This window comes from Callorhinus ursinus, unplaced genomic scaffold (genome assembly GCF_003265705.2).
Source record: "Callorhinus ursinus isolate GAN/ISIS: 27379988/994484 unplaced genomic scaffold, GSC_fseal_2.0 scaffold53, whole genome shotgun sequence".
Taxonomy (NCBI): domain Eukaryota; kingdom Metazoa; phylum Chordata; class Mammalia; order Carnivora; family Otariidae; genus Callorhinus; species Callorhinus ursinus.
In genome coordinates, this window is record NW_027397115.1 from 1,352,130 (window position 1) to 1,379,965 (window position 27,836).

Sequence of the window (27,836 nt, forward strand, 5' to 3'; positions counted from 1 at the left end):
CCGGCAACAAGGTCAGAGGTGGCAGCTGGGTGGTCAAGGGAATCGGCAGAGAGAAAATTAGAGGAGTTGCTAAGGGCCAGCACATGCACACAAGAGATCTACAATCCGAAGCCCACATTTCTATGTACACACACTGCTAAGTTTCACTTGTAGCCACGATCAAACGAAGCAAGTTTGCCACCCCGAGTCCTAGGAGGCAACGGGAACTCGTGGTAACTAATGGGTGAAGTAGTCCCCCTGCAGCCCTAACCAGTCCTCCCTGTACCCGACGATCAGACAGCCCTCCTGTGAAGACACTACCCAGACCTCTCCGTCTGGTCCCCACAGGTTTTGACTAGAATAAGGGAGCCTGATGACCAAAATAAAGCCCGCATGTTAGAATAACACGCCATCCTACTAAATGTACCCACAAATTACGCCAGGCTAAGTGAGCCGTTGTGCTGTGGCGAGGAGAGACCAGGAAGAATTATACGTTGCTCACATTCTGGGTGATGATCAGAGCTCTTAAAGGAGGTGCACTAAATTCAGCAGGGCAAATCTCTATGCAGCCCGTCGTCCTCCATCAGTGCGGGCCTTCAAGAGGAACCACGCCGCGGCCCACGCTCCTGTGCCTCCAGGCCGGTCGCACCCGAGGGCCAGGACTGAGCCTGCGTAGCGCTCTGCTCCACAGCAACGTGTCTGATTCTACCTGCACACACCTGCGGCGCCATCTCAAAAGGGAGCCACCAAATATCCAGTTGGAAACCTGAACCATAACTGACCACTCAGGAGGCACAGACCCCCTGCAGAGCCTACAGTCCCTTCACACGCGTTGCCACTTACACAGCTGTCCCATCCGGGGTGGTGGGTTTCTTCGTTATCGCTGGTCAGAATGTTCTCGAAGCCTGCGGCAAATGTCTATCCTTTGAGGGGTGGGTTTGATGCTTGGACAGCCAGTGGCTTTTGAACAAGCTGGGGAGACAGAATTTCTAGCCAGAAAACAAGGAGCAAGCACAAGGGAAGGTCGCTCCCTCTGTGTGGTTCATCAACTGGGTCCAAAGGTAAATAATTGCCCTGAGCAACAGGCGCATCACAGGATGAAATGCCTGGCTTGCCAAGGGGACTCCTGGGAAGGCCCGCTCCCATGTAGTAAGTAGACTCGAAGACAGACCCCATCATGCCTGGATGACGTGAAAGGTAACGTTTGGGTGACAGGAACCCACCCCGGCCTTTGAGGAGGAGACCGGACATGGGCACATTCAAGGTGTAAATACGGTCCTGGCTCTGAGTTCAGCTGGCAAAGACTATTCCTGAAGTGTTCAGTGTAATAGAACAAGAAACATCCAAAGTCACTTAGAAATGCAAGTCTCCCGGAGCCTGGCTGTAAGTAGGACTTCTCAGCAAGGCACACAGACTAAATTTTATTTGAAGATCTCCGAATGCTTCTGGGTATGTATATGAAGCATACATTTTCATAAGAAAAATAATTGTCTGCCTTTTCGGCAGTTTCCCTTTTGTATGTTGGAGAGCAAGCAGACAGACTGGTCCCTCTGCGAGCATCCACTAGGCAGATGGGTGGACTTTCAGACACTGAGGCAGGGCCTCAGACACAAAACAAATAGTCATTGGCCCAAACGGTCACAGAATGGATCAGGCCCTCCCGTAACACAGATGCATTTGAAGAAAACACGAGCCCCATTGTTAAAATTAATACTAGGATTGCAGGATGTTCTTTAATCCGCATGATTGCTTTATTGTACAAAAAGTTTCCAGTAACAGTAAATTAGTTTTAAAAAAGGACAAAAAAAAGTCATTTTGGATAGAAGCGCTTCACTAATTGCTTTATTTAAGCACACAAGAAAAAAAGTCTTATCTGACCAATTAGGTTGGAAGGGTTTTATTACCTTTAAGAAGCCATTAGCTAGGATAAAACACTGAAAGCACTTGTGTCAAAACAAATAAATAATGCTCTCTCAATTAGCAGAGAAAGCGGTAAATCCGTTAAATTAGAGTCATACACTGCTTCACGTCCATGGCGAAGCCAGCACCCCCCCACCCCCAAATTAATACAACAAGAGACAGTAGAGTTCAGTTACAATCTCGGGAAAGATCAGGAGCTTTGGAGACCTGACGGTAAACACGGACTTCTCTGCTCTCCCGTCCCATCCAAGGAGCCAGCCGAGGACACGCTGAAGGGGGCAGGTGTCCAGTGGCTGAGCCCAGGGGTGCCCAGAAGCAGCTTTCCCTGCCGGCCCTCTTCTCTGCTCGCATCCCAGGTGAGGGGAGAGACTGGGCTGGCGAGCACTGCCCCCAGAGCCCGACAGAGAGGGACAGCAACGGCTGTCCACAGGAAAAGGAGCCCGTCTCCTTCCCAGGGGAAGAATGACCCTGAGGTACCAGTACTCCATTACCACTTTTCTCTTACTTCCCCCAAGGCTGCTGATCTTTCCCCGATAAGGGCTCAAAAGAAAAATACAGTGTTTGCAGGAGCCGGGCAAGTCGGTGCCCAGGCTCTGGGGCCGCTTCCCGCTGTGGGACGAGGTCACGGCAGCAGACGGCTGGGGCTTCCACTGGCACCGCGCCGGCTTCAGACCGCTCGAGAGCCTTCACGTCTATTTAGATCTACTATTTTACCCAAATGGGGTTAGGGGGTGGGGAGCAAAAACCGACCCCAATCACCCCTATTAACTGAAAATAAATATAAATAAATGGTGATACCTTCCTTTTTTTTTTTTTTTTTGGGTGATCCTTTCTTAAAGGGTCACTTTCCTTCAAGGGTAAGACTGAGCACTTCAAAAGCTTCACCAGGGATCCAGTACTGCCACTGTAGACCGTCAGGGAGGGAAGAGCTCGGACCTGCACAGCCCAGCTCCTAGGAGCAGTTGGTCTCAGGGAACACCTCGACTCTGCCACTGGATTCAAATCTGCTGTGAGCAGAGAAGGCCTAGAGCTATTCGCAAGATCTGTAGAAGCCCCACATTTCAGGGGTGATCGAGGTGGTGGATTCGGATTGGCCGACCTTTTTTCCTAATAAATAATTGTTTGTCAGGGAATACCATGCAATTTCCTGAAATGCCAGGGGCACGTCTAGATCATTCTATTAGCCACATCCGTAATAAGAAAACCAGTGGCCGCCTGGAGTCACAAATGACTTGGGAAGGGAAGGCTGGGGCGTGGGTTCTAAGACCATGATCTGTTTGGATGACCTGAACCTCTGGACTTGAGTTTAAGTTTCTGGAAACAACTTTAAAGTCAATTCTAAAGAGACATTTTATGCGACTGATCCAAATAAAACAGCACATTTAATGAAGTCATGCTCTTCTCAAACTTTTTAGGAGAGGTAAAAAACAATGGAAAAGCCATCGAAAATTATACAAAGACCATTAAAAAGATACCGGTGTCTCAAGACCCAATAAAACATGAATTTCAGCTTTCAAAGTTACCATCACTTTCCACATTATTCTACAGTTCCAGGAATATATTCGAGCACCATATTGATAATAGGTAAGTAAACGGCAAAGTCCTGCTTTGGCGATCTGATTCATGCTCACAGAAATGAGGGATTTCCTAATCCAGATTTTCACAATCTGCGGGAACATGCCTACTTTCTGGGCCTGTTAAGCAGCAGTGGAAGAGCCGATAAATCATACCACTGGTGGAATATTTTACTTTGAAATGGAGTGATGTTTGGTTAATAATTTGAGATCCACTAATCCTAAATGGGGTGACCCATTTAGAATGGCCTGTGTGTAAATTCACAGTTCATTAAATGGTGTCTGGTTTGAACAGGCCATTATGTGGTTAGTATGTAAGTAATGGATTGAGCAAGGACAGCTGGGGACGAGTACAGGGACACACTGGCTGGTTCTGGTGACTTTCATGACACTGCCCATCTTCCATTTGCATGTTTTCATGTGAGGTCGGTTCAAATCACCAACTTTTAAGTTTAGGTGGTTTTGTTAACAACCCCTTTTGATTTACAGTAGAAAATGCAGGGCACAGATTCTAGATGAGGAATAGTCCATTTACAATTAATTTAAACTTATGAAGCTGTTTTAACTGGCCCATCTAAATGTGTTAATTAACATCAATGATGGTTTCTTATTTTTCACACTTTGTTACTCTGATCATTAACAGTGATGGAAAAGCTAAATTAAGTTAATGGGGGAACGGATTATAAATTCTTAAAGGACTTCTCTGTTTGTTTTCAACTGGAAAATATACAGAGAAAGATGAAGAGGCATTTTTGCCTCTACTCATAAATTTTTGGTACCAAATTTCTTAAAAACCAGATGGTTTTTAAAAACTTTTTCCAAAAAGTATTTTAACATGCCGCTCCGACATGAAGCTAAAAAAACAGCATATGCACGTACAGTATCGACCAGCTTGCGGGGTGCCTGTAAACATTCAACTCATTTTCTCTTTCTAAAAAAAATAGATATTATAACTGATGACACAGCTCAATCTCTATTCTGCAGTGGTATCAAAGGTCCTTAAATTCTTGACAATGAAGGAAAACCAGAAGCCCATTCCCTCTGCTTGAGCACGACTGCAACGAGGAGTCCAGGCCAGCGCTCGCTGCCCCCACGCGGTCCTCGGTCCACAGCCCGCGCTTCTGCTGTGCCCGCATGGCAGCCGAGCCCCTGGCGCCGGGAGTCCACGTGGGCGGCACACGCAGCCCCACGGACGCCTAGCGAGACTTCACGCCGATGAGGACAACAATGAGGACAATGATGATGACAAATAATATTAAAATCACAAGCATCTTCCGATTCTTCTTTTGATACTGCTCTGCCTACAGAAAGAGGGGAAAAAGGCCGTCATTTTCCCAAAAATCCAAAATCAAGCCTTCCTTGTTTCCAGTCCTGGGCTTGCAGTTCTACGTGCATGACTGGTCTCTCTGCTACAGGCCACATCACATCATTATAATCCCTTCCACCAATTCAAGCAAATTTAATCACCGCGCGTGGACGACCTCCATGATGCTGGAGCTACCTCGTTACCTAGTTATCCTGGACGCAGAGAGGCGCAGGGCCGGGACCCACCACTAAGACTAAGGTTGGTAGGAGGAGTCCAAGACTCTGCCTCAGCACCAGGTGGACTTGCTTCTCCTCCTCCTTCCACTGACTGTGATGAACCGCTCTTTGAAGGAGAGCCTCTCGTTTCTGGACACAGTTGTTCGGATGAACGCATACCTCCTTCACGATGACCTCAAACAACGGGCTAAGGTTACCCCCGCCAGAGTGTAGGGAACCGACGGCGCCCCGGAGTGGTATTTTCTGCCTGCCCTGATGCTGGGAACAAGAACACACTCCTCCTCTGACAGAGGAATGGGAAAGCGTGCCCCACAGGTCTCAAGTGCAGAAAGAACCTCCCTGAGATCATGTCTCGCTGTGCTTCTGCTGCCACGACAGACAGGAGCTTTCAGAGCTCAGCACCCACTGGACTCCTCACCTGCAAACACCAGCCTGGAGGTCCCGGCGGGCCTGGGGGAGGGGGCACGCCCTCAGTCACAGCCCTGCCGGGCACAGACGCAAAATGCCCCAGCTGGGCTCCCGGAGACCGGCCAGAGACAGGAGAGTGGACAAGGAGGGAGTCTTGAGGGTGTCGCTCACTACGTCCAGGGACAGCGTGCCCCGTCCTTCCCCAGGTGGTGCTTTCACAGGGAAGGACACGAAGGACACAGCTTGCTGGGAACGTCTAAGAACATCCAATCTCTTCCGTTTTACTTCCGTGGTCCCCACCAACCTTCCGACTGGTAGTGTTGTTTCCGAAGTGAGCCTACACACCCACTGGGAGCCACTCATCAACCAGGAGGAAACAGCAGGACAGACAGGCTAACCCGTCTTGGGAGTCCGGCCCGTGTGAAGCCGCTCCCAAAGCCCAGTCTTCCTCGGATGAGGTGACCGCCAAGGAAACGGCCAGCCACGCCACTGCCAGCAACGCGACTTGAGAGGTAAGAAGGAGCATGCTTGCTTTTCTAATAAGGAACCCAGAACACCAGGGAAGCCAACACTAAATGATATACTTTAAAGCCTCTCAAGATGGATTTATAAAGTAGAACCTAAAACAAAATTTCTAGTTCCCACTAGATTTGTACACTCCCGCAGAGAAAGCTCTGCCCTTTATCTGTGCTTTATTGCAAAACATGTGTCACTAGTTTTTATTCAAGAAACTTCAAAACCAATGCATAATTCAACAGCACATCAGAAACTGGGTATTACAGAGTGGGGGACTCAAGTGAGTTCTCACTCTCCTTGTACACAAGGCTTGGCAGCAGAATGAATCCAAATGCTCAAGAAGCCCCCTGCCTACCCGAGGCAGGCCTTTTCCTTCCACCATGTGTTGCAGTCTCATCCATGCCCTGCTACGGCAGCGAGCACACAGAAGGGAGAGGGAAGGGTTTCTGGTCAGACCTCGGTAGGTCTCCCTTTCTGTAAACCTGACATCACTGTCAGACGGGGCCACCCCTGCCACAGAGAGCAACTGGCTTCAGAAAAGCGACAGAGCAGTCCATTCATGGACTGTAAAAAAAAAAACAAAACAAAACAAAAAAAAACAACACTCATTATATGGCTACAAATATCACAGGGTCTCAAAGCTACAAGGAAATGGATAGAATTTATTTTATTTGCAAAGTATTAGCATTCCTTTTAAAGAAAACATGCACCCAATTATATGCGAGATCTACTCGGCAGCATACGTATGTGTCTCATCACTGATGACAAGATTTCTAAGATGCTTCCCGGTTATTTTTAACAAGTATCACGAAAGATATTCCGGAAATAGCTACCTTATTAGCGAAGAGTAAGAGAGCTACTCTCACTTCAACAAACTATTCTTTTCCCAAGGTAGCACATAGATATACTGTGGTAATTAAAAGGGAAAATGAGATTTTTATCTGCTCCAAAATGATCCTCCACCAGCAATTCATCAGAAGTGTGTCACAGCAAGAGAGACCTGAGTCAGCACAACAACAAGTAGACAGAATGTTCAACACACATCTAGCAAACACCCATTCCCTTGATTTCCCAAAACAAGAAGATTCAAAGACTGAAAATAATTTATGGAAGGAAGAAATGCCCAATTCCTTGATAATTTCCTGTCACAGAAGGGACTTCTCAGCAATTTCAGATCCAAGTGCCAAGCGCCCCTGGCGTCACTCCCTGCGGCAGGATGACAAGGCCCCCGTGGCTGACGCTGGCTACACTGACACGGGATGCTCCCACATGCCTGGCCAGCGAGAGCCCCTCCTCTGAGTCCCGGGCATCTGATGGCAGCTCCTCAAACTCTCAGCTGCGGAAACACATGACATTACCTTGTGAAGCTGTTTCAGGCCATCTTCGGTCTTGATACAGGACTGCTCAACATTATAGTCAATTCTATCAAGGACTGTACCCTGAGTAAGAAATGACAGTTACAGACGACCAACAACCGCAACTGGGAACATGGAACTGCAGACATCATTATCCACAGGATTATCTGTTTTACTTAACCGCTGCTGGAAAGGTACAACACGGAAAGCTCTGGAATCCATCATCAAGCAGTATTAGGCACTCAATGGCAGAGTGCTGTGTTAGTTACAATAAAGTCTAACTCATGAGAAATAAATACTGACAAATGGAGGTTTCTTTTTTGGATCTAGCCACTCTAAGATATGCCATACTCAGACTTCCTGGGGTTTTAAGCAATATACGGTTCAGTGGAAATAGGCTCTGAGCGGCGAAGGGCTGACTTCTGTGCCCATGTGCTGCTTAAATACTTGGATTCAAGTAAACAGAGAATGCTGGTTAAGCTAGACCCAGTTATGATTCGGCCTGGAAATTGACTATCACGTCTGTAAACGTCAACATGGGTTTCCACGGGTCAGAGCAGAGACGGTGAGCTCCAATCCGCCATGTAAAATTACACGTTTGCCCCAAGGAGAATTTTGTTTTTAATTGTTTAATCTGTCGGTTCACACGGAAAGAAGGGAACACCAGGCTATGTGGAGGAACAGGGCTCTTAATGGAACACGCTGTATCAGAGGAGATATAGCAAGAGCAGTTCCTTGGGAACCGCAGGAGTAATTACTGTAACTAGATCTTCCATGGCCTCAACACTCCATTGTGCAGCTGGTTGCAGGGGGATCAGGACCCAAATCCCTGCTGGCAAGATAATAAAATACCCTAATCAGATTGTAACAGTGAACAAACAATTTAATTCTACTTGAAAGCTAGTGGTTCCAGTTGCCCTTACACAATAACCTGCCAAAATTAGAAGGGAAACCTTATCTACTGCCAGAATCATTGCTGAGTGGGGTCAGAACCCATCAGACCCCCAAAGTAGGGTGGTCCCACGAGCGTCCTTGGAGTATGGGCAGGGAATATGAGACCTTCTACTGATATTTATTTTTTACTTAAAAAAATAAAAGGTTATCAGTAATTTTATAGGGAATGACATTAGTATGCGCATACGACTTGCACACACACGCCTGCGCACGTGTACAAGCACACGCACACGTCTATGCACGTGTACCAGCCACAAACACACACATGTGGGGGGTAGGGTCAAATTTGGTTTCCTGACACAGATGCCGAGTCAAAAGTCTCCAGAAGGACCAGATGTCACGGCAGGAAACTCAATGATGAGGAAGGTAAACCCCGTACCTGCTCCACAATCATCGCTCCTAAATCCCTAAATATTTCATTCAGGTCTGAAATGGACTGCACGATCTGGCGAATCTCCCGCTCCCTCTCCTCCACCATCAGTGTGTTCTGCTCCACCAGCACCAACTGGTCATCTGTAAAACCCTAGCAAAACAGAAAGTACAGGATGTGTAGGTTAGATTCTCTTCTCCCCCCACCAGAGAGGTATGGTGTGCCACTGCAGATATCATTTAAAGAATGAATTCTGAAAATACTTCTATAAAGCACATAAACACAACACACAAGCACTTATTTTTCCCTCACAGGAAAGATCCAAATTCCTAAAACAAGCAGGATCTAAAGCACTAGGGGCCAAAGCAGGGGACACAAAGAGAACCCCCGTCTGCAGCTACACAGGGCTGAACAGCAAAACCACTGGAAATAACCCTGCGCTCCTCTGGGTTCTTCCCAACGTGCGGCGTGCAGACTGCTTTCCCGAAGGTTCCGGAAGGCAGATGACAAGGCCTCCTTGCAGCCTACAGAAAGGAAGAAACAGTATGGCCCCCATGACTGTTCTTCCACCTGCTGCAAAAACTACTTGATGGATGTACAAGTCAAGCAGCGCTGACCCATTGGCATTGCACAGAAGTTACAGGTCTATGAAGAGAAGGAACAGAACGGAGCGCAAATGCACAGCAGTCAATCTTGCAGCCCCTCACGTACCCGATCATAAAGAGTATTATCGTCTCCATCATCCGTTAGTGGTACTGATGTATCAAAAAAATGCTGGGATCTTTCCTCTCGATTCTTCATGCCTATCATAGATAGGAATTCACTTTACTCGAATATGTAAACCATCCTGGTTACTGTTCCACCATTAAAAAGGGGAAATCTAGAGTAAAACTCAACAGTCAAAATGGAGATACTCTTAGCTTTAAAAGAAGCCTATCTCCAACAGAGGTGGGGGAGAGTAAAGGGTTATAAACAGATAACAATATGCAAGCATTGGGGGTTATTCAAGATAAAAAATCACGCTATAAATGTGTATAATTCACTTGATGCCAAGTGAGTGACAAAATGACACTTAAAACCATCTGAGAATCTCTAAGTGAGGCAGAAATATTTAATCTAACTGCTGTTATAAAACATTTTTTTAAAAATCAATATTTCTCTCTAGAAGCATCTCCAGTAACAATTCCAAATGGCCCTAATCAAATTTTAGAAGTAATGAAATTAAAATATAAATACGCTAGTTGTCAGAGGGAGGGGGAACGACTTTTTTTTTTTGAGTATGTGGGGATATTATTGATTACAATGGCAATAAAGGAAAACCCAGCTTATGAGGTAATTCGAATGCGGATGTGGCCAAAACCGGACTTCCCATTGTCTGGAAGAAAAGGTAGGTTGAGTGGGTCACTAGGGCCAAGCAGCAAGCAGCCGGCAGCCAGTGGTTCAACTACTCCCAGAAAAGGTTTTCAGGCACTCAAATACTTCAGTTGTTATGCAAATATAAAGCTTTCCCGTGTTACAACTTATTCTATCTCTCTGTTAGCAGCTTCCCCCAACCCAACATCTGGAAAGCCACAGGTTTTATAAATGTGCTTTAGGCTGGGCACAGAGTAAGTTGTGCTTTGTTGCCTGTGAACTATTCCCACAGCCCGTTCTTGGCCTCAGTCTGGGCAGCATTTCACGTGGGGGCGGGGCTTCCGTTTGCTCTAGAAGGTGTGCGAATGTGCCCACGGGGTAAGGATGGAGGGGAGAGGGGGAAACGGAGATCTAGCAGCAAAAAAGAAGGATGGAAACAAAAAGTGGTCCGTGGTCCTCTCAAAATCCCTCAAGTCAGCCCGGTGACACTCACGTTTGAGGTAGCCTGACTGTGCGCGCCGGAAGCTGGTGGACAGCTCCTGCAGAGCCTGGGCCAGGGAGGCCACCACGTTGCGAAGGAGCCGCTCCTCCTGCTCGGAGCAGGCCCTGCGGGCCCGGCTGGGCAGAGCCTGCACCGCTCGCTGGCACCTGTGGAAGAGCTGGGAGAACAAGCCCACGGCTCACAGCAGGCCGGGAGGGAGCCCCGAGTGCCAGCCCTCCACACGCACGGGGCCCAGAGACATCAACTGCTCTGCGCACACAGTCGGGCATTGGGCAAGGGGACCAGATCCAAGTCATCGGAGGCCTCCTTTACACCTGCAGAAAGGCTGAACCAGATGTGAACAGATGCGGGGCACAGGGCACACGTTCTTAGGCTCCGTCATCACGTGTTGCTCTGTTGTGATCGTCTCATTTAATCCCTATCACCACCTTGGGGCGGGTACTAGTATTACTGTTCCCATTTTATAGATGACAACACCAGAGTCTGAGGGATTCGAAGAGAACCACGGTGTTGTTACCCTGCTAAGATCCAGGATTCGAACATTCCAACACCCAGGGCTTTCCCACAGCACCTGGCCCCTCCACTGGTGATCAGATCCAGGAGACATACACACACAAAAAAATGTAAAACACTAAAGTTCACACACTAGTCATATTTTTTAAAAATTACTCAAATTGAACATTTTACAAGGAATTTTTCCAGGATACTAAGTTCCTCGAGGATACTAATATACTCAAGTCTAGGGCAACGGCTCCCAATCTTTTCCAATTATGAGGACCATTTTTTAACATGAATAATATGAATAATTTGTAAGCACTAGTATACAATAAAAGTTACACATTTTAAAATCAGTCCATGGTGGTATCTACCAGCAACAGAGAAAACAGTCCCCATTCACTAAGACACATGCTGCTTCTTGGGGGAGCTCAGGGCCTCACATCCCTTTGTGAACTTGGGGTTGGGAAGTGCGATCTGATTTAGAATCTGTACCACGTTATAGCTTTCGAGAGGGTCATGAGAAGGCTGGGAAATGCCCGTGCCCACCTGGGGACCCATTTCCATCCTCACCTGAGTGATCTCTTGGGTGGTTATTTCAATGGCATGCTCTTGCTCACTGCTGTCATCCAGGGTGGGTCTGTTTAAATGCTGGTCATGAAGGCTGGCTAATTCCTTCATCTTCTGTTTAATCCGGCCAACATCATACTGTATCTAAACAAATGACATCACCAGGATTCCACTGATGCCTGCCAGGCATCTGTCTGCCTCCTGGATAATTAGCTACACTCGAGTACAGAGTTCAGGCTTCAGCCAACTTGTAGGCTCACTGATGCGTGAGCAACTTTTAATCCAAATACCACTCCTCGTTATACAGCATTTCAACTTCTCTCTATAACCCAGGTAGTTGCTCCTAACGCCAAGATCACTAACACACACACCCTTTCTTGTGGTGTATGAACTGAGTAAACCTAAAGCAAAGCAAAAGATTTCCAGGGACATGCACCCAAGTGTAGCCAAATCACTTTTTATGGCAGATATCTTAACAAATGTCGGCATCATAATTACTTAAAGAAATAAGAAGTATGAAACTAACATTCAACTTACTTCATCCACTCCATCCACCCATTTAGGAGGTGACCGTTTTGTGACACCGATTGCTGCTTCTGGATCTAAGCTAATGCCTGACACCAGAGCCATACGGTCATCAGCAAGCTACAGGGAAATAAAGGGACATTTAAAAAAAAATTACTCAGATTCCACTTTGACAAGCATATTCTTACACCCTCTTAAATGTCGCTCCCTAAGAAGGCAAAAAAAAAAAAAAAAAATGTAGGAGTAAGTGCACTTGCCTGATCATAAGCTTGCTCTGATACTGCTAGGATTTGGGACTGTTTTCCTATCTTTTCATGCACCAGTTCTTAATTTTCTTGCACATACTTGTGAACATGAATTTGACTTGATCTGGCTACAGAAATGTAATAAAGAAAATCAACAAAAGATCCTTAACAGAAAGACCTTTTAGTACTAGTACTACGTATGACAAGATGGCATGAACCTTAAAGTTAATGCGATCAGATACAAGTTTAAAAAAAATACTAGGCTACAAATGGAACTCACACAAAATGTTCAAGAGGAGCAAGGTTCACTTACACACATTTAGCTTATTTTGAAAATGTGGCTGATCCAGTTATCTTGGTCACAAGATCATTAACCGTGTGTTAAAATGTGTGAAAGAACTGCCTAAAACGATTAGCAAATTACCCACCATTTGGCAAAAGCAATCCTGAAAAATCTCAATGCAATCCTGACTGCTGCTTCCTTTCTTCAGCTCAATGTCCACAGGCAACATTTTCACTTATTTTGAAATGATACGGAGAGCTCCCGCTGATTTTCCCTGTTAAGACACTGCCTCAGAAAGCCTTGAAGATGGGGAGGGCGATCATAGATCTGGCCTGGTTAAGCTGTTCTCTTGCCTGGAGGCAGTGAACAGGTTTAAAGAATCTTGAGGTATCCTCGGAGCTCAGAATTTATAATTGCCAGTTTCCAAAGATCCAAATGATGATCAAAAAATAATGCAAAACACTATATAAAAGTCTTGTACAGGTAATACTTTGTAAATTTTCTACATCATACAGCAGAATTGGGTGAAGAATTTATATTGCTTTTCTTCCCCCTTCCTTGCATTTATCTAAATTTATTTTTTCATTCATTCAGCAAATACTTGTTTGCTTTTCTAATAAAGGAACAAGGCAAAATTTAAAAATCCACAGATAAAGGGAAAAAAACAGAACATAAGGAAAAACCTACATTAAAAAAAGTCTTCAAGTAATATGCCCTAAATCCTGAACAGTTTATAGCAAAATTCCCACAGGCAAACTGGAGTCTTGCATCTGCTCCCTGCCCCCTGCCCCCTGTCCCCCCCCCCTTGCCCAGTTTTGCCCCCACGGGCTTAGGGCATTCTGTGTGTTCACGGATCACACCGCACGCAATGACCACACTGAAGAGACCAGAATCCTCATAACTGCTCCCAGAGCGTCTGTGAGTCGTGATTAAGTCACCAGCATTCTGCCGCCATGTGGACCCTACAGGACCACGGTGTCATCTCAGGTCGTAAACAAATGGTGTGTCATCCAACCTGCATGATCTGGGGCTCTGAGTCCATGAAGCAGTAATCCTCAACCACAGCCACGCTGCTTGTTTTTAAGAGTTCCCTAATAAGGATCTTATATTCTTTTTATTGTTTTAGTCCTCACAGAAATTAGATGAGCTAGGAACTATTATTCCAATCTATAAATGAGGAAATTGAAACTCAGAAAAGTTAAGTAGCTTGCCCAAGGTCACAAAGCTATGATGGGACAGATTAAAACCGGGTCAGCTGACTCCAGAAGCCCCATCTAATCCATAAGCTGCCCATCACTTTGGCAGGCCCGTGAACTATAACTGCAACTTGCTAAGAAAACAAATCAGGACAACAAGCCTTCAGACTGAACCACCACCAGGAAACAGAGTCCTCAGCCCCAGAGCCCACCAGCAGGACCTGGGACCACAGGTCAGCTCCCAGGGAGCGCACATGCGTCAACAGAAAGTGGCCTCCCCCACTGACCCTCCGCGGGTGCAGCCCCGAGGGGCAGACCTCACCCTAGACAGAGCAGGAACAGACAGCGAGAAGCAGAGCCGCTTATTCCTCAAACTCCTGCTCCACAGTCACCAAAAGGTACGCAACCTTGTGCAGAGCACAGTGACCAAGGGACCAACCACACGCACAGCAGGTGCTGGACACAGAACTGTGCGCCCACTGGAGCAGAACTTGAACCTAAACCTCCAGCTCTTTATACAAAGCAAAACCCAAAATTGCTAAGGTGCCTCTTCATGAGCCACACGACTTCCCACAATACCAGCTTATTATCCAATCCACCATATTTTATTATTGTATCATTTTCAATAGAGTAATAATTTGTTTTATTTATGGCTTTTAAACTCATGCTTTTACTTTGTACTGTTTTTACAAATATATTAAACTAAAAAAGATACAGAGATGGGATTTATCTAAATTTATCTGGATAGTAATTAGTATCACTTTATCTGAAACAAATGAGAAATTGTCCAATGAGAAAAGTCAGCTGAAGTGGACTCACCTCTTTTAAGAGAGTTTGTTCCCCCGCAAAATGCATGTAAATTAAGACTGGGGTAAATACAGTCTGTTTAAATGTTCTAAGGAAGCCTGCTAATGAAGAGACCCCTACCCGCAGGGGACAGATGCCAGCACACCAAGCTGGCCCTAGCATCCCCTACCCTGCATCAGGGTTTTGCCAACTTGAAATGTGGGAAAATTTGTCCCCTTAATAACATAGAATATAGCCATAGCTCATCATGAAAAAGAAATCCAGCAGTGCTCAGATGAAATGGGTCATTTATTTTATCAGTATGATTTTAAAATTTAAAAAACCATGTTCTTTTGAGAAGAGTAAACATAACTGAAGAGACGTGTCAATTATTTGAAACAGGAACAAATATGAACATTAAAAATAGATTTTAAATGCAAAACAATCACTCTTCAGTTTCAGAAACCTCACTTCACATTTGAAAATATGTTTTCTTATTTTTTTAAGACCTAGGACGTATCAGTTTTCAAGCTGCCATTCTAGCTAATACAGGCTTTAAAAAATTGCCAGATTTTTAATTCTCTTTCCTTATCCTTGCTGAATTTCAACTTAGTCCCCTCTTTGAATATAGGACACTGGTCTTTAAAGCTTTTCTTAAATGAACTTATGTTTCTGAAGTAAAATATCTTCCCCTATTTTTTAAATTAAAAAAAATTTTAGTAAAAATTGTACTTATGAGAATTAAGAATTTCAGAATTCTTGTCTCTGATTTGTGGCTCTGTCCTCCTAGAACTGTGGGGGTGTGTGACCCTAACCTAGGGTTGCCAACACAGGAAAATTCCAACAGAAGTTCAAAATAGCACACCCAAAAGGCTTCTTACTAGTCTCACTAAAGTTACCTTTTGCCCTTAATCCACTTTGGATGTTGACCGTTCGTCCCTTTAAAGAGTACCAGACAGTATGGACAAGTTCTTGATCTATGGAAGGAACACGCATACACACATACTCTCATAAATCTGGCTGCTCCAAATACAGAGCCTCTCTACTCTTAGAAAACCCTGCCTTTACAAAAAGGCTGATTTAGTGTACCGTGAGATTAAGGACATGGCAAAGCCTCTGTTGAGATTAGCATAGTCAGACACACTCCCCTCCCACCCCCCGGACCCCACATCTACAAAAACAAATAAACTAAGTTCAGTCATAATGCATTGGTAACAAGAAACAATACTGACAATTCTGGGTTGTTTGTGGCAATGAACATTTAGGAAGTCTAGAAGGGACGCTGCAAATTACAGCCTGGCCACTCTCGCTTCCAGGTGAGACGATCCAGGAGCGCGTATGATGAAGTCAGGCCACAGGCGTAACTCGGGGCGCTCAGACGGCTCGAGGACTTTGCTGATAGACAATTAGGCTTAAGAAATCTCAAACTTTTGAGGGAGTGAATGAGCACATGGATAAAAGAGAATCAAGGGATGTCAGCACTACCGTGTGCTTTTAAAAATCTGTGGTAGTTTTAAAATAGTGATTACTTTTTCTGGTTATGAAACAATAAATGTTCAAAACAGACACTTTTTTAAATGTACAAAAAATATAGAAATAAAAACTCAGAGAATCATACCATCCAGATATAAATGCTGCTAGTTTCACTGATTTTCCTTTCTTCTCCTTAAAAAAAAATCAGTAGGGAGCAATGATGGCTTGCGTTGTCGGTACTGCCCTTCCACTGAATTGATCTCTGTACCCCAGCAAGTCTTTGGAGGGGACTGCCCCCCCTTGTACAAATATGGACGCTGAGCCTCTCCCTCCTCCCCCTACCACTGGCTCCCCCATGATAAGAGACTTTCTCAGCGGGTGACCAGTGGGCTCAGCCTGTGGCCCCCGTGTCCCCACTGTATCACTCTGCCCTGCCCAGGCTATGTGGTTTGAGAACTTGACATTTACTTCTTGTAATTTTTTATTATGTCCTATTACGAATTTTAAAACCCAACAGCTTGGGAGATGACTTTGTTATTGGAGGGGAAGTAGATTGGAGCAGGGAGCAAAGGAGAGGGCCAGATACTTCTCTGGGTAAGAGAGTAAATGGTGGGTGGGCTTCCTCCTTAGGGACACCTTACTTGGTACTTCTGGAGAAGGAAGAAGAGCAGTGTCCCCAGGGTGCAGATTTTCCAACTGATTTAAGCAGGAGAATGACGATCTAAAGTGGATCCACTGCAGGATGCCACCAGATGAGATGGCTTTACTCTGGGAGACCCAAGGGATGCAGGCAGGAAAGTCTGCTCAGGCCTCAACTACAAAGGGGTGGGCTTCCATCTACCTTATGCCCAGAACTGGGAGATCACTCTCACTATCCCCAGAAGGCACTGATTCTAAGCCCCACTGCAGCTCTGGTGAAGCAAGGCTCTGGACACCATTCCCAAACATCCCCAGCTCCTAACTCAGCACCTGGGGGCTTAATAGTAATAAATATACAATTATAATTAGCTGAGTCAACAACAAATAAATGGAATAAAGTAAATAAAATACAATTCTGGAAGCTACACTTCATAAAAGATATAATGGTTCTGGACAAAGGACATGAAGGACCAAGTGCTCAAGAGGACGAGGTGGCCATGTGTACCCAGAACGGAGACTGGACTTTGAGTCCGGAGAATTCCAACAGCATGTGAGCTGTGTGTGGCGAAGGGGCTCTCCAGGCAGGGTCTCTGGTGACAGAATGTGGAGAGCCCCTTTAAACACCCACAAGCTAAAAAGAAAACTGTTAGTTCCTACAGTGGAAGTAGGAAAGACGAAATTGGCTCAGAGGGCAGACCCCTGAGTAACATGATTTTGGATATGCCCCTCGTGTGTAAACTGATCAATGTTTCTTCAACCCTAAGTTGTTCTGTTGTTACTCGTCCCCTGTGGAACACTTCCTTTTGGGGGCCACAAGCCCCACATCTCCAAACTGTTCAGGAAGGGGGAACATCTATTCTACAAGGCCTCCTCTTGAAGGCCCCAGACTTTAATGCCGTTCGAGTCTGCGCGGCAAACCCACGGGCATCCCGCCCGCCGCGCCCCAGAGATGCTTCACTTCACTGCATGTGCGCTGCAGTGACTTCTTCTCTCTCCTGGGCCCGGGGCCCAGGCCCAGGCCGGATGCTGGCAGGGAGGCCACGGTACCTGGCTCAATGAGCTACCTGCTTAAGGGTAGCTGTTTTTAAAATCCTCATTGTTTTTTAATGACAAAAGTAATACATGCACGTGTTTTAAAAAAATAGATGTCCAACCTAAGAAAAGGGCAAGCAATAGAAAGGAAGTTTCTCCTCCATCCCAGACCTTTCCTGGAAGGTGTCCACTGTGAGCTGTTCATTGTGCCTCTTCAGAAATCTTCTAAGTATACACAAGCACCAGTGTGAGTTCTTCTTCTCAAAATCAAAAACAGAGAGAATGGGAATCACTTCGTGCACGCTATCTGGCACCAGACTCCTTCGCACGTAGCGGTGGGTCCGGGAGCTCAGTCGGCTGCGGCCCTCAGGGACGGGCTGCACTCTTCAAGAGGGATGGAGAATCAAGATGCTATCTATCTCATTTATTTAACCAGTTCTCAATGAAGGATATTCAGGTTGTTTCCCGTCTGTTGCTATTATCAACTAGTTAAAAAAGATTTTAGAGCTTATGGGTAGATCTTAATCTTCTAGTTAGGAGACCCACCGGTTTTGAAGTCACCCTAATCCCAGCTCACTGGTCAGACTTCTAAAAATTAAAACAAACAAAACCACCCCCCCATCGCCACCTCCATTACTCTTTTTAAAAGGTCTACCCCTCAGGAAAAATACTTTTTACCCCTTCGCTGCTGAAACGAGTCATGGAGACACAAAATGGACAGCCACAGTTCAATCTCCTTTTTCCTCGACCCTTTCATTAGAGCTTCTAGAATAAAGTGCTATGAATAAGCACCCTCTCCATCTTCTGGGTGAACTGTTAGTAATTGAGGAAAAGGCCAAAAGTGTGCTGCTGGGAAGGGGGCAGAAAGCAGACCCTGCAATGCCAAGCTCAGGGAGCACACATGTTGGGTCACTGGTTTCACCCCAAACACAGGGGCTGTGAAGCCTCCATGGCAGGTCCATGGGGTCTGAGCCCTCCTTCCTTCAGTCCCTCCCCAGACATCATGTTCTTCTGCACTCCACATGAGTTACACACAGAATCCTAAAAACAACCCGGTTTTTTGGAAGTTCAAGAAAAGGCTCAACCTTTACTGTTGCCAAAGTTGAGACACTTCCTAAGAGCAGTAAAGAATAGTTCCTTAAGCCCTTCTCTAAACCACCAATTTACCTAGTGTGAAAGCATATTAAATAAATCCCGAGGATCAAATTGTTAAGCACAACAATTATAATCAAAATAAATGCTAAAATATATATAAGCTCTATTAGCATTCTGCATATGACCAAAGACTTCAGGAAAAAACAGATGTAATTTTATTAACTAACATACAAAAATATTCAAAACACAATACCTCATCCAGCTCCTGAAGAGAGATGTTGTCCCCATCAGTCCCATCGAGTTAGGGAGAGCAGGGAGAGAAGGGTGGGGACAGACAGATAAGGTATGGTCAGTTGAGAAAACACTCTGATCTTAGGCAACTCAAAGTTGACTAAAAATAAAGGGCCACTAACCCAGGCATTTAAAAAATCTCCCCCTTTAGATTGTTCCTTTTTTTTAAAAAAGCTACATCAATATACAGATTTTTTTTTATTTACTGTGATTGTTGTTTCAGCGAATGAGATAGGAAACAATAGTTGTAAAAATTAAAATACAATAAAGCAAATAAAATACACTTGCTTTAATTTCACTAAAATATAATGCCAATCTGTTTTATAAATATAAAATATCCCACACAATATTCTAAATTTCCCTTAGGAAGATAAAATAAGAAAGCAAAGCTAAAATGCAGTTTTACCATGTCAAGTAAGTGCATATTTTAGCATGTAAATCAGCCCTACAAATGCAGCAATATTGGAAAATGAACAACCCACAAAAATCGTCTATGGCTGTATTCAGATAATATTTGAGTGACCACATATGTAAGGTCTCTACAAATTCAATCCCGCAGACAGGGCTTTATCCGTGGTAATAAGCAAGCCGAGAAACCATTCTTCCCCGGAGAGAGACACAGGTGGTAAAAGAAAAGAAAAACTCTTCCCATTTGCTTGCCATATATTATTATTAGTCTAGAAAGCACACAGTTATTTATAAAGCTATTAGAAAAGCAAGTAAACAAAACAAAACAAAAAGATAAGGAAAGATTTATTTTTTAAGGGGGGTAGGAAGGAAGAAGCACCGGCAGCCAGAGGATTTTCAATTTAAAACTAAAGGTCCTTTTTCAGATCAACATGGTACTCTATCTTCTGAACAGATACTTACTAATGATGGATAATCTAAACAACTAGGTCTTTTTTTCTTTTCTGCAGTATTGATCAGTGAAATAATTAGTGGTAAATTTCAATAATCAACTGTGTGGGTTTTTTTATGCTTAGCAGTAAATCTAGAAAATTAAAAAACATAACTTCTTTGTTTAAAAATTAATAGTGCAAATGAAACTGGTCTATCAGGGTCAAAATATTATTAAACAATGAGAGTCATAAAAAGTGTAATCAAGCAATATTCCTCCACGTAAAAATTCAATTAGCTGACATTATAGAAAGCTGAAAGTCCTCTTCATTCCTTCTACAATTTGCTATGAGAGCAAAGAGAACTATATTTATATACACACCCTGCCATAATAGTAGAACTAGAAGATTTTAATAGAGAAGATAGTGTCAAATGGAAATCTGATTTAATTACCTTTTACTTTAAAAAGAAAAAAAGAAAATGTATTTTTTAAAAACATTTTAAATGTTTTCATCAAGAAAGCACTGAAATATTTTTATTAATAAAACAAGGCACAGGGCCAACACCTAACTTCGGTATCTCAGTCTGTCCATCTGCCTGTTCAGCGGCTCCTTGGCATCCAATCTTCGAACAAAGTATTACTGCAAACCACGGTTAAGATCTCTGCTACAGGAGAGCCTGTCCTCTTGAATTATTAACCAAGCACACACCCTGATCTTTTGGTTTCTACAATTATTAGTTGATAAGAGGTGAGATCAGAATCACGGGCCAGATAAGACTCTGTTGCAAATAAGAAAACTAAGCTTCAAAAATGTATAAATCCATTTCCCCAAAGTCCCAGGGCTTAATGGCTGCGATGACGACAGAGCCAGGTGTTCAGGCCTCCTACCACCCCACCTACCAGCATCTTTAATTTTATTAACAATTCAGGGAATTACTAGCCATAGGCAGCTACCACCATACCACATCGGGAATTAAATTCAGAAGGTCATCTTTTCAAAGAGTCACCCCCGTCCTATTTTGCTACTTAAAAATAGAAGGCCTTCAAAACTCCCCCATCCACTAAATTACCAGAAAATTCTGTCAAGACCCAAATTAAAACATTTAGAATTACCATCAGGAAAAACCAAAATACAGCCAAATGAAAATACGCTGCTACACATCATCACCTTCTAAATCTTTATAATGTCTAAATCTAGGTTTCTGACCTGCCCATGGCATATAATCAAGCAAATATTGAAAACTCCAAGCAGCATGTGTAATTTATAGTCTAAAGAACTTTCTACATAAAACTGAAAAGTAAGTGGAAACCCATCTGTGTTTACTCAGGAAGTCTGGGAAAGTTGAGCAAACTGAGTTGGAAGCACAGGTCTATGCTATAGTGCTATTTACTTTATTTCTGTTACTGCCCAAAAAAAAGTTTGCTTCACTTTTAACCAACAAAGTACCCTTATTCTCAAGTAAGCCTCATTGCTCAAAGGGAATCTTTAGAGGCAGGAAAGCAAATGGATCTAAAGAGAAATATACAATGATTTCATACTTGGATTCTAAAGACAGAGAATTAATTTTCCAACAGACTCAGTGTGGACTAGAACCTTCAATATGCTGGTAAAAATGGACTCTGTGTGGTTGTAAACTGAGATACAGAAGATGTTAGCCTAGTGTAAGAAAAAGAAAAAAAAAAAAAAGATTTAAACAACGGGTCCTTCCTGTTTCCAGGACCTGCACCACGAGTCCTGGAAAGGCAGCCAGCACTGCTGTGGCCCACTGGGTTATTAGCACAGGGCTCTGGGGCCAGGGTCACCGGAGGCCCCATCCCGGAGCCCTGATTCGCCAGGTGGGTGACACTGGCCAAGCTCCCTGACTCCTCAAACCTTAGTTCCCTCATCTGTATCATGAGAAAAACAACAGCACCTACGTGACGTGACAGCTCTGTGAGGATGAAATGAGGCTGCACATGGAAAGCGCCCACATGCCCACAGCCCAGTGCCAGGCACACAGGAAGGGCTCAGTAAATCTTGGTAAATATTATAGTCAAGACTGAAGAAGGACTTTAGACTTCTTACAACCTTAGTTAATCCTGAGTTATCTTTTCCCCCCTAAAGCACACAATGTTTTATTAAAAATAATGTGCTAGTTTCAAACTAATCTAAGACCAATTAACTCCAGCTTCCATTTATAGATTATGCATTATTTTCAAGCAGAGGATAGATCAGGCGGTAAACCCTAACAAGTGGCTCCAATTCCTCTATTAGATTCATTCCCGATCAAAGGCAATCACACACGTCCTACAGCACCTAATCAGATCAGAACAGCAACTCAACAACTACTTTTCATTCATTCATTTAAGACTTCACATGTTTTTTGGAATGATTATTTTACTTTGTAAATTCATTTCAGCTCCTTAAAGCCAAGCTGCCTGTAACTGCTTGAATGAGTGGTGCCTTAAAACCTGCACTTGGCCAAAACAACGTCAAAGTTATTTCTGCAAAGTACTGAAGCTGCTTCCCAGGATTTCTGCGTGACACTGGGCTAACGGGGCACAGTGATGTTGTTGACTACTCCTTTTCAAATGAAAGCTAGGACTGTGTGCCTGGGTCAGAAGAAACCGTGTATTGAAACAGAACTCAAGAAAGCATTGTTGAATCCATACAGCCCCTAGAAAACACCTAACTCAAACCCCTCAACTTATAAATAAGGCAAAAGATGTCGGAAGGGTTTAAAAAAGCTTGCCTACAGACACGCTCTGGGTCAGCCGCAGAGCACGACATAACCCCAAAGAGGTAACCCTAAATTCCCCTGAATTCCCAGAGTCCAGCGCTCTCTCCTTTATTTCACACCTGCCCTGAGGCACAATGGTGATGGGGATGCAACACTGAGGCCCAAACACAATGAATGAGAAATGCCAACCACTGCACTGTGCTCCATGTCTAAAAATCAAACCCCAGTCTGTTTCTAACAATTAGTTTTACTGGTACCAATACAAGCAAAAACACAATTAAGTAGAATTTTGTTCAGCTCTGGGTGCTAAACTTGAAAAAGCACGCAGAAACACTAGGTTTCATTCATAGGCAAGAAACTTAACCAGGCTGTCTGAGCCGGGACTGCTGAGCTAGAGAAAGCTCTCGGCAACGCAAAGGCTGCAGGGTTATCATGCAGAAGAAGGAAGAGGCTTCCCGTGTCAGAGACCCCGAGGGCCAGAACCAGAGCTAGGACCACAGGATACAAGGTACAGAGTTGGGGTTCATACGGGCAAAGATTTTTTTGGCAGCACAAGAGGTGGAATGACCGGCTGCTGCAATTTCCTACAGCCATCACAGAATGTGGCCAAGGAAGGGAGGCATGGGGGTTATCACAGAGGGGATGTTGGGTCAAGGACCTTTAGGTCTCTGCTGGCCCTGGGGACTTTGTTTTGTCGCTGTACATCCTCCTTAAATTCCTGCTTAGCTGTGACATATTTGTCTGAACGATGCACAAACCTGTTTTAGTATGCATGTATGTCGGTACACACAATAAGCCCACCATCACCACCACCCAACTTGTTTCTTTTTTTCCCCCTCAAACTAGGATGCAAAAAAAAAAATGCATGTTTAAGTTTCTTGAATGATACTGCTTTAGGTGTACTTTGTTTTGAGATGTGTGAGATACACACCATGCATACAACTTGACAATTTCCACAGCTTTTTACTTAAATAAGGATGTGAATGTTCAGATTTAAAACTTGAAAAAAAAAAAAAAAACCCAACTCCCCCTCCATCAGTTCAATGTGATTTATTGATTTATTTTGGGTTGTGTGTGAGGTAACAAACACACACTGAAATCAACATCTGCAGCTTTTTCTTCTGACTAGGAACTAGAAATTTCAGGTTATGATTTTTTAAATTAAGTTAAACTCTAACATTTAGTTGCTTCCTTTTTAATTACCTAGGTTTTACATACTTACAAATTGTCTCCTTTTATTTTCCTCACGTTTTTAATGACCTGTGTATCTTTTAAGTTTTCATTTATAATTTGTCAAACATACAGAAAAGTATGTAAAATGGTATAATGTCACCCCACAGATTCCTCAATAGGCTTAACGATCAGTAATATTTTGCCTTATTTCATTTATGAGGGGTTAAGTATATAAAAAAGTGGCATTTTAACATTTTACTACTAAACATTTCAGTAGGTATCTCTAATAAAATTAACAAAATTAATTATAATTACTATAATAATAATTTCTTAACATCACCTAAAACCCAATCCATGTTCAAATTTAACAGCTCTGATTTTCTTTGATTTGCTACATGGTTTTGAAATTTGCAATTCAAAAATGAGGTGTTAACATTTCTATGTGCTAAACATGCACTGAAAAACACTGCTTAAGTTATTTGATAAAGTTTTAAAAAATTGTGTTAGACATGGCTTTCCCCCCAAAATGTTTATAGCACTTTTCCAACTTCCAGAAAAGTCGAAAGAATTATAGCCTCTACTTAGTCATGTTAACATCCTGACATGTTTGATTTTGTGTGTGGGCAGAATAGCTTCTGTTGAATCAATTGTAAGCAAACTGAAGATGTAATACTTTGCCCCAAACGCTTCAGAAAAATCTGACACGCCATGTATTTTTTTAATGTACACAATTAAAAATACGAATGTGTTTTCTTTTTAAATTCTAACTTAAGCAAACCATTTTTGTTTAATTGCAAATTCTATTTTTTAGATCCTCTGAACTGACTACAAGGATATTTTACATGATCTGACTGCTTACAATCTGAGAAAGATTTCAAATAGACTAAGCATGTAATATTTTAAATGGTAAAATATATAGAAAACATTTTTAATGTTCTGACTTAGACGTGTACATTTAGTCTGATCCAGAAATATATTTTCAAGAAATTGTCTGAGTTTGCTATACGTATCTGTACCTTTTGTTGACATATCTATTTTTCCAAATTGTATACTCCAGCTATCCATATTTAATTATCTGCCTTAGCTTATACGTATATTTTTTTAGTTGCCTAACTTAGAAAACCATTTAAAAAATCTGTTTGACTTAAAGATGCACTTTTAAAAAGCTGCCCGGCTTAGACACCAGGTTTTTAAACTGTCTGACTTAATGATTAATAATAATAATAATAAAAGTCTCATGTTACCCAACGGTTCAGAGTGTTTTGAACCTTATACGGTTAAAAATTTAAAAGCAAACAACGTTCTTCAATAAATTAAAACCGGTAACTTAGAAACATTAATGCGAGTTTTAGTTCTGTGGGGTTTTTTTCCCCCATCAGGAGCATAAAATCAAGCCATGTAAGGAATATGCAATTTTGACATCTTATTTGAAAAAACTAAAGTTCCATTGAGGCGTTTTATTCATTCGGTTTCTACTCTCTAATTCTTGGCTTATTTCAGCACCTTCTTTCCAAAATCAGCACTGGAATTAGCCCCTGTCCATTTACACTTACTTCAGTATAATGCCATTTCTTTAGTTAACAAATGCAGAAAAAAAAACCTTCAAATTCTTAAGTAAATAAAAATCTGAACACATTCCATCCCTGTTTTCTATGCTTCTAGACCTGACTTTACACGATTTTATTTCTCAAACTATTCACACGGCTTAAAACAGCTTGTCTATAGGGGCAATACGGCCAAAGACATTTTCTACTTGTGATTCACAAAAAGGAAAAACTGTCTTTGTGGATGCTCTTTCAATAACTAAGACACATGGCATGATTTTTCTGAAGCATTCAGTAAAGTCATAAGGGAAAAAAATTAAAAGGCAACATGGTCCCTAAGGGGTGAAATAAGTGTGAGATCCCCAAAGCTGTGTATTTCACGTATAATCCCCGAGAGTCTGGTTTTGGGGTGACTTTATTTCCCTCCTCCATCAAGCCCGTCTCCTGCCTGTCTACAGCAAGGAGCCCCCCCCCCCCACTGCCAACTAGTTTCATAACTTCACTTTTCAATTTAAGGTATTCCCAAGCTAATCATCGCCTTGCATAGACCATCCATACCCGCCCCCTTAGCTATCAGAGCAAGAAAGAGCAAGAAACTGAAGCTCAGAAAGGGAAAGCAGACCTCATCAAAACAAACAAAACCACCTCAGTCATCTTCCCAGGCACTCCCTAGAACAGATTCTACCACTGGGCTAAAGAAAGGTTCACGTTAATTAAATCAAAAAACCTGTGCTATTTTGAAGGTTAATTTTCACATACACACCATGTTTTTTTTTGAAAAGTTCGAATGGAGGGAAAAGCTTAATTTCCTGTGTGGGAAATGGAAAACGAAGGACCTAGCACCTCAGTCTCACAAACACGAGCCCCCAGGAAAAACAGTGAGGCAATTATTCACAGGGAACGCGGCCACACCGAGGGCGGTGAGGCCGTTAAAAGAAAACGGGTGGGGAAGAAAAAAACAAAACCAAAACCAAAACCACAACACAACACAACACAACACAACACAACACAACACAACACAACACACACACACACACACCCCACGGCTTCCTCATTTTGGGGGAGGGTGTCGTTCATTTGCAAGGATTTGGGTTCTGCGAGCCTGCAACCCGGCCATTAGGACCAAAGTGAGGCCCCGTATGGGGGTGGGGGTGGGGGGAGGGGGGCTGAAACAAAACGAAACAAAAAGGCTTCAGAAAGGCCCCAATTTTTCCAAATCTTCGTGTTAAAACATATGTAAATTGGAGGCGGCCAGTCGTGCAGTGACGACCGCGGCGGGGGTGGGGTGGGGGGAGGGTTGCGGAAGTGAGGAGGAGAGGGCAAGGCAGAGGTGGAGCAGGAGCCGAAAACTGTTTTCTGCCCGTCCAGGGTTATAGGCGTCCCCGGACCCTAGCCGGGGGACCTTGCATTTCCGATCACTCTTAGTCTTATTACTCTTATCTTCTTTTTTTAAACAGAGAGACAGACAGAGACAGACAGACAGGCAGAGCCGCAGTGCACACGGTGCGTGTGTCGGAGAGGCCGCCGGGAGACTCACCGCAGCAATGCTACGTGAATGCAGAGGGCTGGAGGTGGTGTGACTACTCACTTGCTCGGCTAACAGCTGCCGGTTTTGGATGGAATTATTCCGCAACAACAAGAAAGCGTCGGTTAAACGCCTGGTGGCCATGTCTCACCCTTTGTGACCCCCCTCTCGGGGCCCCCCGCCCACTTATAGTCCTGGTTTATTCACTTTCTTTCTCTTGGCCTGGCCCAGGCGGCCCACCCTGCACAGAAACCTCTCTGGACAAGGCCTCAAGCCAAACAGGCGCAGCTTTGCGCCTCGCCAAAGCGCGGAGACCCCTCCCCAAATAACCACCTAGGCTTTCCAATTGTCTGACTCCCCCTACTCAAGGCCTGCCTTCGATCTCTAAGCACTTAAATCCCCCCAATCCTTGCCTCGCTAGCCAACGTCCTAGAGACCCCACCCCAATCCAACCTTGGATCTACAAGCGTCTAACTCGCCAATCCGGCTCTGGACTGGGAGGCCCTGAAGCCCCCTACCCCCCTTTGGTCTCTGAGACCCCCAAGGGTCTGTGCCCCCTACCCTAACTTGGCTCACACGCGTCTAGGCCGTGCCCTGTGGCCTGCCTCTGACTCGGTTTCCCCACCAGGGGCCTGGCCCAGGCCTCCTCTGGACAACCCGGGACAGGCCTGGGCCCTCAACTCCAGGGGCGCCTGGCCCTCCCTTCCTGGGCCTTGGGGGAGCCTGCTAAAGGCCCGGGCCCGACCTCCTGACCCCTTCCCTTTCTGGGCGGCCTGGTCCTCCACTGCTACAGCGGCCTGCCGGCCTCCAGGAGGGCAGCAGGGCCTGCCTCCCCGGCCTCCTCACTCCTCTTCTCCGGCTCCCTCCATCCCCGGATCTGACTGCAGCTCAGCCCCGGGCCGTTTCCGTGCTGTGGTCCCGGGTTCTGGCGTC

At 44.2% G+C, this 27,836-nt stretch overlaps 1 protein-coding gene across 3 annotated transcripts; it reads right to left on the minus strand.

Annotated features, from left to right (window-relative positions):
- Positions 1-1,708: 1,708 nt before the first annotated feature.
- On the minus strand, positions 1,709-27,836 carry STX16 (syntaxin 16). 3 transcript variants are annotated; one of them, XM_025853259.2, is made up of 9 exons: positions 26,967-27,834; positions 12,321-12,436; positions 12,076-12,183; positions 11,542-11,682; positions 10,465-10,630; positions 9,330-9,421; positions 8,628-8,771; positions 7,298-7,378; positions 1,793-4,774 (listed from the first exon to the last, which is right to left on the minus strand). In XM_025853259.2, the coding sequence occupies exons 3-9, from the start codon at positions 12,166-12,168 to the stop codon at positions 4,670-4,672; spliced, it is 822 nt and encodes a 273-aa protein (XP_025709044.1). In that variant the 5' UTR covers positions 12,169-12,183; positions 12,321-12,436; positions 26,967-27,834; the 3' UTR covers positions 1,793-4,669. The 3 variants fall into 3 exon arrangements, with proteins under 3 accessions (XP_025709038.1, XP_025709040.1, XP_025709044.1); XM_025853253.2 differs by lacking the exon at positions 12,321-12,436 and having other exon boundaries at positions 1,709-4,774; positions 26,916-27,836; XM_025853255.2 differs by lacking the exon at positions 12,321-12,436 and having other exon boundaries at positions 1,709-4,774; positions 26,967-27,835.

Bases quoted from the DNA above. Each gene is read 5' to 3' on its own strand.
- STX16 (XM_025853253.2), bottom strand. From the start codon at position 27,047: ATGGCCACCAGGCGTTTAACCGACGCTTTCTTGTTGTTGCGGAATAAT. The intron at 9,422-10,464 runs GTGAGTGTCACC...TATCTATGATAG, and splicing joins ACAGTCAGGCTACCTCAAAC to GCATGAAGAATCGAGAGGAA. The intron at 4,775-7,297 runs GTAATGTCATGT...CTCTTTCTGTAG, and splicing joins GCCTGAAACAGCTTCACAAG to GCAGAGCAGTATCAAAAGAA.